At 31.9% G+C, this 12,997-nt stretch overlaps 1 protein-coding gene across 6 annotated transcripts in view; it reads left to right on the forward strand.

Moving 5' to 3' along the window:
- Positions 1–12,997, forward strand: part of LOC106664710 (calcium-dependent secretion activator) — a 56,523-nt gene that overhangs the window by 40,584 nt on the left and 2,942 nt on the right. For all 6 annotated transcript variants that reach the window (XM_014390653.2, XM_014390654.2, XM_014390656.2 and 3 more), the window contains 8 exons: positions 5,203–5,359; positions 5,552–5,693; positions 5,994–6,149; positions 7,147–7,300; positions 8,734–8,892; positions 11,631–11,747; positions 11,853–11,957; positions 12,047–12,183. In XM_014390653.2, the coding sequence (XP_014246139.1) occupies positions 5,203–5,359; positions 5,552–5,693; positions 5,994–6,149; positions 7,147–7,300; positions 8,734–8,892; positions 11,631–11,747; positions 11,853–11,957; positions 12,047–12,183 (1,127 nt within the window). The remainder of the gene's footprint in view (positions 1–5,202; positions 5,360–5,551; positions 5,694–5,993; positions 6,150–7,146; positions 7,301–8,733; positions 8,893–11,630; positions 11,748–11,852; positions 11,958–12,046; positions 12,184–12,997) is intronic.

Here is a 12,997-nt window from a genome sequence, read left to right on the forward strand (position 1 = left end):
TACATACAAGAGAAAATAATGTTAAATAAGTAACAAAAGGTTGCAAAAAAATCTGGATATGCGGAAATAACCAATAACAAAAACTTAATTTATTGACAAAACAAATCTAATGATCTAGAGGACATCCTTTATTTTTTATCTCTTCTTTTAAATAATCATTTTAAAAAAGTGATTGTTCCCACTGCTGACATTTTTTTTTTTTTTTGATAAACCTAGGATCCGTTTTTCACTACTCCTTCATAATGACCTCAGAAAGTTGGCTTTTTTGTTTTACTTCACGCTGTTTTAGCCTCCTCTTAATATCCTGCCAGATGTGCTCTATTTGGTTTAAAGCGGGTGATTGCAGTGGTGTTTTTAATTGCCACGGAGCATTGCACAGCAACCATCAACACTTCTACCATGATGTTTAGCATCATCTTGCTGAAAAATAAAATTCGATCCTAAGCCTATCTTGATAGCTCCGGGTCACAGATTTCTTGTAGAATATCAATATAAACTTATTGATCGATCATTCCTTCACTTATCTTTAAGTTGCCTACTCCAGTTGCAGCTACAAACCATGAATCCTGTTTCTCTGTGATTAAATATGGGACATAATTTATTTAATTTCATGGCCTCATTTTTTTTCCCTTCTCCACACTCTAAAATTGGCATCAGCAATAGATACATTTAATTTATATTATCAGTGAAAATAACTTTGTCACAAAAGCTAGAAGGCTGATCAAGGTAACTTTGCAAATGCCAGCTTAGCTTGTATCTTTGCTAATATGCAACTTTTTGCAGGCAGATAGTGATTTGATATTATTATTTGTTAATGAATTACAATTTGAGGTGTTTCATCAATGTTATAATCCTGTAATAAATTAACAACTACTGTAGGTGCACTTGTTTTTGGACATTCATAAACTTTGGAAATATAACATTATATTAAACCAATTTTGTTTAAATTCAGAGGATTAAAACAAAGTGTATGTAGACTTCTTAGGTGTAACAAACAAGAGGCAGATGTTTATTATAGAACATTATGCTCATTTCTGAAATGATATTTTTAAGCGTGATTTTATCTCCTAAAGATCTTAATATAACAAAAATAAAAACTTTAAGTAGTATACATATATCTTCATTATTAAGTGAAATAAGATTGTGGCATATTTAGACTTTTTTTACAATCTAACTGTACTTTGGGCAGCTTGCATAATTGGAATTCCTCAATTCTCATTTATCATTAAATAACCCGATACAATTGGCTACCTTTGTTAAAAATTTTATGTAATTGATTTTAAAATGTGTCTGTACACTCTTCCATGAATCTATTAAACTATTTTAATATGCAAATAGTTGTGTAACAAAGCAAAATGTGTCAAGGAAAGGAACATGTTTAGATTGAAATTTAAGCTGTTTGATGGTTTGAATGCGCTTTAATTGCATGAATTCATTGTTAAATATTTTGATGTCTTGCTTGCAGATTAGATATTAGACAATGATATGAATATAACAAAACACAGTACTCTCATTTAAACATGCATGTACCTACAAATACGCAATACCATTCAAAAGTTTAACATGACCAAGCCAATTTTCCACTTGAATCTAAACTTATTGTGATTTTAAATTTAAAATTTTCATCGAATATGTGTTTATTATTTTAAACTGTGTTAAACACATCTATTGATACATCGGGCAGACAGGTTAAAAACGGGTTGTTCAAGATGTACAACAATGAATGTGCAATATCAAAAAACTACTGGACTTTCACAATGAATATAGTTGTTATGAATTTACAAAAGAGTAGCTTTTTGAGATAACACAGTACATAATACTAAGATCTGGTTGGTCCAAAACTTTTGATTAGTGGTATATAAGCAGATACAGTCGTAAGGAAATATTAGAATGTAACAGCATTAGTCAGAAATGACACTAACATTGGGTTTTAAATAAATCTTCGCTTTTTTTAAATATGTTCTTTATTTCTGAGAAAAACACTGATCCACATTCGTTGAGTGACCATGTATTTAAATTGTGTTTCTGTTTTATTTATTTATTTATATTTTAAATTATTGTTAACAGTAAATCAGTGTGAATCTATTGGAGTAACTTTCATTCAATAGATCATCACTAGTTCACCAATTCTCATTGACAGTTTCAAGATACAATTGGACTGAATGGTCAATATGTGTTATTGTAATCAAAGTATGACAAGGTGGAAATATGGAGATCTGTAAACCACAAAAAATAATAAAATAATGATACACAGACTAAAATAGACAGACTAAAAACAGAATTAATGTTGCAGTATAATAATTAAGAATTGTGTATGAATCTGCTAACAAAGTAACTATTGGGTTGTCCGGAAAATAATGCAGGATTTTAAGTTTTCATTAAAAAAAATCTATATAAAATATTCTGTTTACGTTTACAGGATTACTCATTTGTATGAATGTCAACACTTATTAATCCTCTTCCAAATGATATTGTTTGTTTACCTCTGTAGCATTCCGCTACTTGGAAATAATTCAGTCATCCTTATAATGTCAAAGCGAGAATTTCGTACGATTTTCTTTTACGAGTTTAAACTCGGACGAAGCGGAGCCCAAACGGCTAGAAACATTAACCAAGTCTGGGGCGAGGGTTGTGTTAATGAGTGCACTGTGCAAAGGTGGTTTAAAAAATTTCGGGAGGGAGATTTCAGCCTTGAAGATGAAGAAGGTCGTGGAAGGCCTTCCTCTCTTAATGATGATGTTCTGCGATCAGTGGTGGAAGAAAACCCCAAAACAACTGTTCGAGAACTTGCAGAGCAACTCAAAGTCAGTAAAACGACCGTCGCTGACCACCTCAAGGCGATTGGAAAAGTGAAAAAACTCGAAAATTGGGTTCCACACTCATTAAACGATCGCCAAAAAAATCAGCGCTTTGATGTTTGTGCATCACTTCTTTGTCGAAACAAAAATGACCCATTTCTGGCCAGAATTGTTACATGTGACGAAAAGTGGATTCTCTACGATAACACTAGACGTTCTGGACAGTGGCTCGACAAAGGAGAAGCTCCAATACATTTTCCAAAGCCCCCAACTCATCAAAAAAAGGTAATGGTTACGGTATGGTGGGCTTCATTTGGTTTAATACACTACAGCTTCTTAAATCCTGGCGAAACCATCAATGCTGAATCATACTGTAACCAAATTAATACCATGCATCAGAAATTGGCAGTAATGAAGCCCTCTTTGGTCAATCGGAAAGGGCCCATTTTGTTGCATGACAACGCTCGACCACATGTGTCACGTGTAACGTCACAAAAATTATTGGAGCTTGGCTATGAAACTTTGCCTCACCCACCCTACTCTCCGGACCTCTCGCCTACTGACTACCATTTTTTTAGACACCTGGACCACTACTTACAACACATAATATTCAAAAATCAAACGGAACTGGAAAATGCATTTATTGACTTTATCAATTCTAAAAATTCTGAATTCTACTCAGACGGAATTAATAAGTTACCAACACGTTGGGAGAAATGTATTGAGAGTATGGGAAATTATTTTGATTAAAGAACATTGCTTTAAAGTAACTAGTTTCTTTTTTTTTGTTTAATACCAAAATCCTGCATTATTTTCCGGACAACCCAATAATATGTGTAATAATAATTCTTTAATAATTTTTAAATCAACTGCATATAAGAAAAACATTTACTTTCTATTTGGTCCTAATGATTGTTAAACAGAACAAAACAAAAAAAGGATGAGTTTTCTTATAATAACAATTATATAAAAATGTCGTTTGCAAATTTGCTAAGTATAGTGTGGAATATATAATTTAATAATCAATTTAAATAATTATTTTAATTTTTATTAAGTATATTGAAATATTAAATACATAGAATCTTTTATGGAAAAAGAAAAAACTTTGGCAAGATTTGTTAAGGCAGGAATGGTAGGTATATTTATTATAAACCACTAGACACTTCTATTTCAGTTCATTTAAATTATAAATGGCACAATCAATGTCTTTTTGGACAAATCATTTCATTTATTGCTTAGAGAATTGATATATAAGAAATTTTCAAAGCTTTCTACCATCTCTGTTTATTGTTCTTTAACTTTTGTTGGAAGATGCAATAAACATGACACTATTATGGCATATCTTTCTATTATGGCATATTTTGGCTTTTGTTTTTATTTTTATTTTTATTTTTTAATTTTTTTAGAAGCCTTAGGAATAAATTATAAATTGAAGAGCTGGAACTAGTTATATACCAGGTAACCAGAAAAGTTCATGCAGGTTTAAGGGGTTGAATGATTATCACAATTAAAATTAGTTGAGAAGTATTTTATTCAGGGAAACAGTCTCCATCGGCATCTGTAACATCCCAACAAGTTACTAGCCCAGTGAAAATTCTGTCCTTATGAACTGAAGCTTAAAAAATAAATTAAGCTCATTTTCTAGCTGTTGATCATTATTCTCTTTGTATTACATGACATAACCACCTAATTCTCCTATGTAAATGGGAATGTTGATTTAACAGTATTAAAAAACAATAACAAATGAAAAACCGCACAAAATTTTCTGTTTAACTGGTATATTGCGGCATTAGATCAACTGATGTATTTTTACTTGTTTAGATGAACAATGAGAGCATACATTATTCATATCAATATTATACATGACATTAAAAACAGTAAAGAAGGTAAAGAGTAGAACAGTTCAGTCATTTTGAATTGTCACACAGCTATGAAATGCAATGAGTACTAATAAGCACAGTTTTTCTAATAACATATTTTAATAATTTAAATATATACACTATATATTTTTTTAAATTTGCTTCTATTTTTTATCACATTAATATAATTAGCAGCTAGAAATGTTAGCTCAAATATAAAGCAATACTTCAAAAAATTGCAAATTGCAATTTTATATCTTTTTGCACTTATGCTTAAAAAATATTAAAAATATAACTGGTATTATAGTGTTGTGTATACATATCTCATTTCTATTACATTTCAGATATACAGGTTTGAACAATAATTGGGAAAAAATGAGAATGGTTAAGGGGGATCTTTTTTGGACAAATCATTTCATTTATTGCTTAGAGAATTGATATATAAGAAATTTTCAAAGCTTTCTACCATCTCTGTTTATTGTTCTTTAACTTTTGTTGGAAGATGCAATAAACATGACACTATTATGGCATATCTTTCTTCTTAGGCTTTTGCGTGGTTTAGCGATCTTCTAGTCGAACACGCTGAAATATTTTGGGGACTATTTGCAGCAGACATGGATCTTGTTTTAGCAGAGCAGCCTCCAGATACTTGGGACTCATTCCCTCTGTTTCAAATAATGAATGACTATTTACGAAGCGATGGTAATTATTTTTTGCATAAACTTACAATATTTTAATCAATTCTGTAACAAAAATCAGCCTAAGCAGTAAGGCACAGATGATAAATTGTTTCTCTTAGGTTGTAGCACAAATATTAAATGCTCTTATCTAGTGTTTGTTTATTACATAGATTATTTATCTATGGGTGTTATATTATTATTTTTATTCTTATAGATAACTTGAAGAACGGAAGATTTCATCAGCACCTGAGGGATACGTTTGCCCCTCTGGTTGTTAGATATGTTGATTTAATGGAATCATCAATTGCTCAGTCCATACACAAAGGATTTGAAAAAGAGAGATGGGAATTAAAAGGGTTTGTATTATAATTACATTAAATAATAAATAAAAATTAATAAGAATTAGATCATATTAATTCTATACTTGCCCATTTGTACTTTTTATTATTTAATGAGCGTTATTATAAGTGTTGTGATGATATTAATATCAAAAAAATTTTGGTTCTTAATTTTGTTTATTTTAATTATTTAAACACTTATAAAATATTAAATAACCTACTTAAAGTTACTATTTACTGACCTCCAATCTAAACATTCTGCCACATGATAGTTATATTAAATAAAATAATTCTATTTTAATTGTAATAAACCTTTAGGAATGGCTGCGCTACATCAGAGGATTTATTTTGGAAATTGGATGCTTTGCAATCATTTATTCAAGATCTTCATTGGCCTGATTTGGAATTCCGGCAACATTTAGAACAACGGTTGAAACTTATGGCTTGTGATATGATCGAGTCTTGTATACAAAGGTATAATGTATTTTGTTGTTTAGCTATGTTAGTTTTATTGATTAGTCAATATCTATATATAGTAAATACTGCTTAATTAACTAACTGTTAATCAGTTAAAATTTTAAAATGTACATAATGAAAGAAGTTTAGGGGCTGAAAAACAAAAGAGGTTATAATCAGTCATCTGCATGTTTTTGCTTCTTTTTTTGGTCTTTCACATGTATTTTTCAACTGCAGCCATTTGAACATCTCAATCTGTTACTGACTCTCTGTTTTTATAAAAAAAAAAAAAAAACTAAAACAAACTAAGCCGATATCCTAAAAGCTAGCTTCTCATTTCTACCTCAGGTTGTCAACTAAAGAATAGACCCAAAAAATACACATAAACACCACCACAAACATAGAAATCTGGCCACATTCTCTCTTCCATAGTATTCGATATTCCTTGGGGCAGGGTTGGACCCACTCCATTCTCGCCAATAACTTACTTTTGATGTCTGGAGAGACATTACTCATTAACCCCACAGTAGTTGATATTCCTCAGGGCGGTATTAAACAACTCCCTCCTTTCCTGCAAATAAATTATATTGATTGTAATAAATTAACATAAACACAACAAAGACAACACAAAGACTGATCCAACAGTATATCAATTATTGCGTAATAACATCGTCACAGTTGAAAATGTGCTCAATTGTTATTTTATTATTGTACAACAGGCACCTATGCAGTCGCTTTATGACCAGAAGGTGCTCATGAGTTGATGTTGCATGACATAGTCTTGTCAGTATGGCCTTTTCTCCAACTTCTTTTTTAACCTGCCACAGTTTGGCAGGGTTATTTTTATTTTTACGAGCCCAGCGGTTTTTCCGTTCTCCTTTTACTGTATTTGAAATTAACTGTTTTAAACCCGCTGGGCTAACAGGTAAAATGTATTTATGCAACATGTTATAACTTAAGCTATTATTATTGCTATATAATTTTGAAGTCTTCCATTAATGATGTACTATTTCAGAACTGAAGGAGCATTTCAATCTTGGTTAAAGAAAGGTGTAACATTTATATCGACAGATTATATAATACCATCTGAGATGTGTGCTATGGTCAATGTTATACTTGATGCCAAAAACCAATCATTTAAACTTTGTGCTGTTGACGGAGTTGATTTGGTAAGTATTTTCGAGTTGAATACCTTAAACTTGGATTACTGCTTAAGATGGTTTTTTTAATTACCAGATAACCAGAAAAGTTTGTGCGGTTTTTCATTTATTATTGTTTTAATACCATTAATCAACATTTCTATTTACAGAGGAGGTTTAGGTGATTTCACCACATAATACCAAGACGATAATGCATTATAAAGAAAAAATGTGTGGTATAGTTCACTGTAAATTATAATTTTTTTCTCATGGCTTCAAAACACATAATTTGTGCATGCTTATTGTACGAATTTAAGGTTCGTACTAAGGCAGCTTGTAAAATTTGCACTGCATTCAGCGATGAAACAATAAGTGAGTACACTTCCCAAAAATGGTTCAACAAGTTTGCTTCTGAGAATGAGGGGATTATAGATGAACCATATCCGGTAGATCTTCTATCTTGAATGATGACGAATCAAGAGAAGTTATCAAACTTGATTCAAGTCAAACAGTCAGGAGCGTGCCAGAGTGTTCGACATAAGTAATTCGTTCTAGCTTACATCGACTTAGGAAGAGGTGTAAGCTGAGCAAATGGGTTTCTCATAAATCGATTGTAACAAGTTTCGTCTAAATCGAGAACAGTAGAAAGTTTTTTGACAGGATTGGAACAAACGATGAAAAATCCTGTACAGTAACCTAGGAGGTCATATCATTGGCTGTCACTGAAACACCCTTGATTCAAAAAACCAAATATTCACCAACAAAAGGTGATGCTTTGTGTTTGGTGGAGTATGGCAGGCAATGTGCATTACAAACTCATGCCACATGGCCAGACCATCACCATAAAATCCTACTTCAGCCAACTGCAAGAGTATCCCTTGCCCTGGCCCAGAAACAATCCGCTCTCATGAACAGAATATAATTTTTCACCAAACCAATATGACACCTTGTACAGTAAGAATTGGGAAGTCCTACCACACCCTCTGTATTCTCCAAGCCTGTCCCCATCTAACTTTCACTTTTTCTTAGCAAAGAAGTTTTTTAAGTCCCAGATCCCAAAGTTTTATAAGAATGGTATAACTGAGCTAGTAACTCTTTGGGAAAAGGTTATAGATACTGACTAGCACTATTTCCCAAAATAAAATATTATTAAACTAATTTTAATTGTGATAATTATTAAACCCTTTAAACCCACACAAAGTTTTCTGGTTGCCTATATATGATGATACAATTTGCTTATGATTGTTTATATTGTCAAAAACATAATTTCATAATTTATAACATTTATATACATCATTTTAACCTAAAACAAGTCTTACTTTCACCCAACTATATAAAAAATAATATATTTTCTATAATATATAGTATTTTCACGTATCATTTCAGCATTTAAATATAACTTTATTATTGTAATAATATTTGTCTTAAATTATTATCATATGCTTTATATTATTTAATTACAGCATCAATACCACACTAAAATTGATGATTTAATCGAGAAAACTTCAGCCAGCATGAGTCAAGGGATGATTGCAAAACTCATTGCTGTACTAGAAGCAACTTTATCCAAAATGTCACGATATGATGAAGGAAGTTTGATCGGGTCAATATTAAGCTTTACTGTAAGTAGTACCACTTAAATTTTAAACTTAATCTTTAAAACTTCACTAAAAAAACAAAAAAACATCTAATTGTTAGGGTGAATAGCCATTTACCTTAGCTTTCGGCCTCTCAGTTAATAAAGATCCAACAAGATTAAACATCTAGTTTGTAAATTCATTTTATCAGCAACCTCAAATTCTTGTTGTCTTCCTACTAAAATTTCAATAGACTCGTTACGATGAATCAAACGTTAAACAAAAACTTAACCACAAGACACAACTCAACCTTAAAAAATTTAGGATTTTGAACATTAAAGATATTAAATCCCTCATTCTTGATTCCACGTATAATGGAAGAAAAATGAAATCAGAACCTAACAAACTACTTACAAAAATGGTTTGATGCGAAATGAAGGAAATTCCCCCCCCCCCCAAAAAAAAACAACAAAAAACAATAACCTTTGTCATGTTGAAAATATTTAGGCACACTAACTGTGAATATGTGTAACAACTTTATCTCACCAGCAATAAGAGTATAAACTCTTATGCAAGAATAAATACATGGATAACACACAAAATCTGTGAGAAAGATTTCAGAATGCCATAGATGCAAAACAAAAATTTTTTTTTTGACGACCCAAATATTCCCAGCAATTACAGGCCTATATCATTTATAAATATGATTGAAAAAATCTATGCAGGAATCTTAGAGAAAAGACTATCGGAATGGGTGAATTCATACAATATACTGATAGAAGCTCAGGTTAGATTCAGAAAGGGTCATTTGTTCACTTTAGCAAAACTACAAATGAGAAAAAACGTAGCAAACTCTACTCCCTTGATACAAGCTCAGCTCACTAGGTGTTTCAAAACTTTATCCCGCTGAAGAAAAATATTTAGAAAAACACAACCTGTTTTATCTGGGATAAAAACTTTTGTTCTAACAAATTTCCAGTTAGGTGTGGAGTAAAACAGGGATGTGTGGTGAGCCCGCTTCTGTTTAGCCTATTTCTTAATGATATTTCTGATGACCTGGTTGGAGGAGTACTTGTGAATAGGAATAAGATTAAGTGCCTCTTATATCCTGATGACCTCGTGATAGTCGCAGACTAACCCCAAACATTGCAAGCCATGATAAACTGCTTAATTAACTACTGGAAAAATGGGGTTGCTGGTTATAAATAAAGCAAAACAAAAAAGCATGGTTTGCAGAATGGAGGGAAATTAAGCAAAAAAGAAAGATGGTATTTAAATGGTACTCCAGTCAAGATAGTCAATAAATACAAATATGGCTGACTCCACACCTATCACTAGGGATCTATTTCAAAGAAAAATGTTCAAAAGTCAAAGCAGGAATAAATGCCACATAGAAACACCTATTAGTAAACAGGAGGTGCCACTCCATAATATTCCTTGTTTAGTTGCATCTCAAGGAGCATTCTTTGCTACGGCTATCAGGTATGGGGGGAGAAGATTATGAATCCAAAGAGGCAACACATAGATATTTTTTAAGAAAACTTTTTTATGTGCCTAACCAAACTCCCCACTATTTCCTACTACAGGAGACGGGTCATAGCACCCTATATGTGTATACATTAAAATGCATTCTTAAACTATTAAATTAATAATTAATATAATATTTAAAGAGAATTCAAATAGGCCCGAGGAAAGATTCAACAAAATCCTCCTAAACGAGGCTATCAGGAAGGGTGTTTGACTGAAGGAACTAAAAAATTAACTAAATAAATTTGATTTATCAGTCAATTCCTTCAACCCATTGAACATGTCTGATGGCGAAATAAAAAATACCTTGTGTTCTGTTAATACAGCAAAGATCAACTTAAGGCAGAGGTACGAGGTATGGTATTAAACTGCAATTTCAGAAAGGTGATTATTTCAATATTGAAAATATTGCAACACAGCCGTTCAATAATTTTTAAATGTAGGGAAATGCATTAAATTTGAATTATAAACCATGGTAAACGGGTCTTCAAAAAATCTGCTCATACAGGGGGGATTGAAGACCTATTCCATTTCCTGGCCATTTGACCAGTTTTGGCCAAATTTCGGCAGATTTGCTTTCAAAAAGCCTACCTGTCTCAAAAAGAACCTGCCATTGTTTGTCCATATATTTAATGGCAGCTAATAAATATAAAAGATTTTTAGTTTCAGGATTTAATTATTAAGATATGTTATGTTCTTTGTACTCTATAGAAGTTATCATTAAGTTTTTTTAATGCAAATTTTTTTTCTCATATAGTCAACTCGCAGACGGATACTTGTAAAACGGCTAAGGTCATTTCACCCCTAACATTTAAACCTTAGGTTAGCTGCATCCCTTCTGAGTGCTATAAAGCTCTGACTCCAAACATTCACTCATAAAGTAATCTATTCTATTGCCATCCAAAGGTTATTATTATTATTATTAAATTCATTTTCATAGATAATGTCATACATAAGTTATATGCAGTCTCAGTAATCCGAACTTGTGTTAATCTGAATATGGGCTAATATCGGTAAAACATGCTGTTAAAACATAAATATACATGATATATATAAATAACAGAAAACAAATATTTCCATTTAGTGGAATCAACTCACAATATATTGCCCAGATAAATCTGAAATTTGAAACTCAGAGCATGCATGTTATATTAAGTTGTTGAATTGTTGGCTCACTGAAGACACACCCAAACAATCCATAACCTGCAATATTCACTTTGCTAGTAAAAATAATTTTTCATTTTATAAAATTTTAGAATGTATCAGGATCTGGGAAGGACATGGGTCAGGCTTATGTCAACTTCACCAGGAATTGCATGGATCAAATCAGAAGTAAAGTTAATGATGAATTGTGGATACTCAATTTTTTTGAGGTAAGCATTAATTGTGGAAATATGTCATAACTCTGCCTATAATTTAGGTGAAANATATATATTGCTTACAATAATCTGGTAGTATTACAGTAATATTCGTTTCAGCAATGGTATACAGCACAAATACAGATGCTCTGTAACTGGCTGTCTGAAAGAATTGATCATTCATTGCATGTATGCCAGTGTACATGTTTAGCTCATATTGTAAAGGTAATGTCCATATTTGATTATTTTTATTTCAAGTATATTATTAAGCAATTGTTAAATTATTCAATATATATATATTTTACACGTTTTAGAAATTGTATTCAGACTTTGAACTTCAAGGAGTCATGGAGGATAAATTGAATTCTAAAACATACCAAACTGTCTCACAACGAATGCAAACAGAAGAAGCAACGTGTGCATTGACTATGAGCTCACGGCGAGAGGAGGAGTATGTAAATTTTTTATTATAACAATCAGTTTTTTCTCCACTTCTAACAAACTAGTTTGCTTTATTAATAACTAATTTAACATCATTATACAAAGAGAAACTGTTTTCAGAAGTATCAGTTTAAAAAAAAATGTTTGAAAAGTACAAATTATTTTATTTTGAGGTATGTTGTGGTGACATGTAGTTTGGCCATGTGTGGCCTGTCTTTTTTTGCTTTTGTAATGAGGTAGAAATATAGGCTAGCTAATCAATTCTTTTGCAGTATCTATATCACTTCTGGGATTTTGATTTAATATCTGCTCTAGTTTTTATGCTTTTCTGATCTCCTGACCCCTTTTTCCTTATAGAAGTGGGATATTGTTCAAAACAGGTAATAGGCTAAAGGAGGAAGGTCAGGGCTCGGGTGTGTAGAAGTGTGAATTTATATTGGCAAAAGATGCAAGAAAGGTGGTAGGTGTAGTGGGAACATCTGCAGTGTAAATGATATAAAGGATTGGTTCAAGCACACTGCCCTGTGGTACACCCATGGTCGGAGAGCAGTGCTCTTATTGTAGCAAAAAGAATCACTCTGATAAAGTAGAGGATATTTGGAAGGACTGGGATTGTATTGTATTGGGACCCTTGTGCCACATGCAGTCAAATGCTTGTGCCACATCAAGAAAGGCTCCCATACAATATTCTTTGTTTTCTTGAGAGAATTTTTTCAAATACTTTCGACGTGATGGGAAGTAAACTAATTGGTTGAAATGATGAGACTTTTTGAACTCGTTTGCCAGGTTCATTTCTTCTCAGGAAGATAATGATGTTGGAATAT

The sequence above is a fragment of the Cimex lectularius genome, unplaced genomic scaffold, assembly GCF_000648675.2.
Source record: "Cimex lectularius strain Harlan isolate CLEC.00 unplaced genomic scaffold, Clec_2.1 scaffold234, whole genome shotgun sequence".
Classification (NCBI taxonomy): domain Eukaryota; kingdom Metazoa; phylum Arthropoda; class Insecta; order Hemiptera; family Cimicidae; genus Cimex; species Cimex lectularius.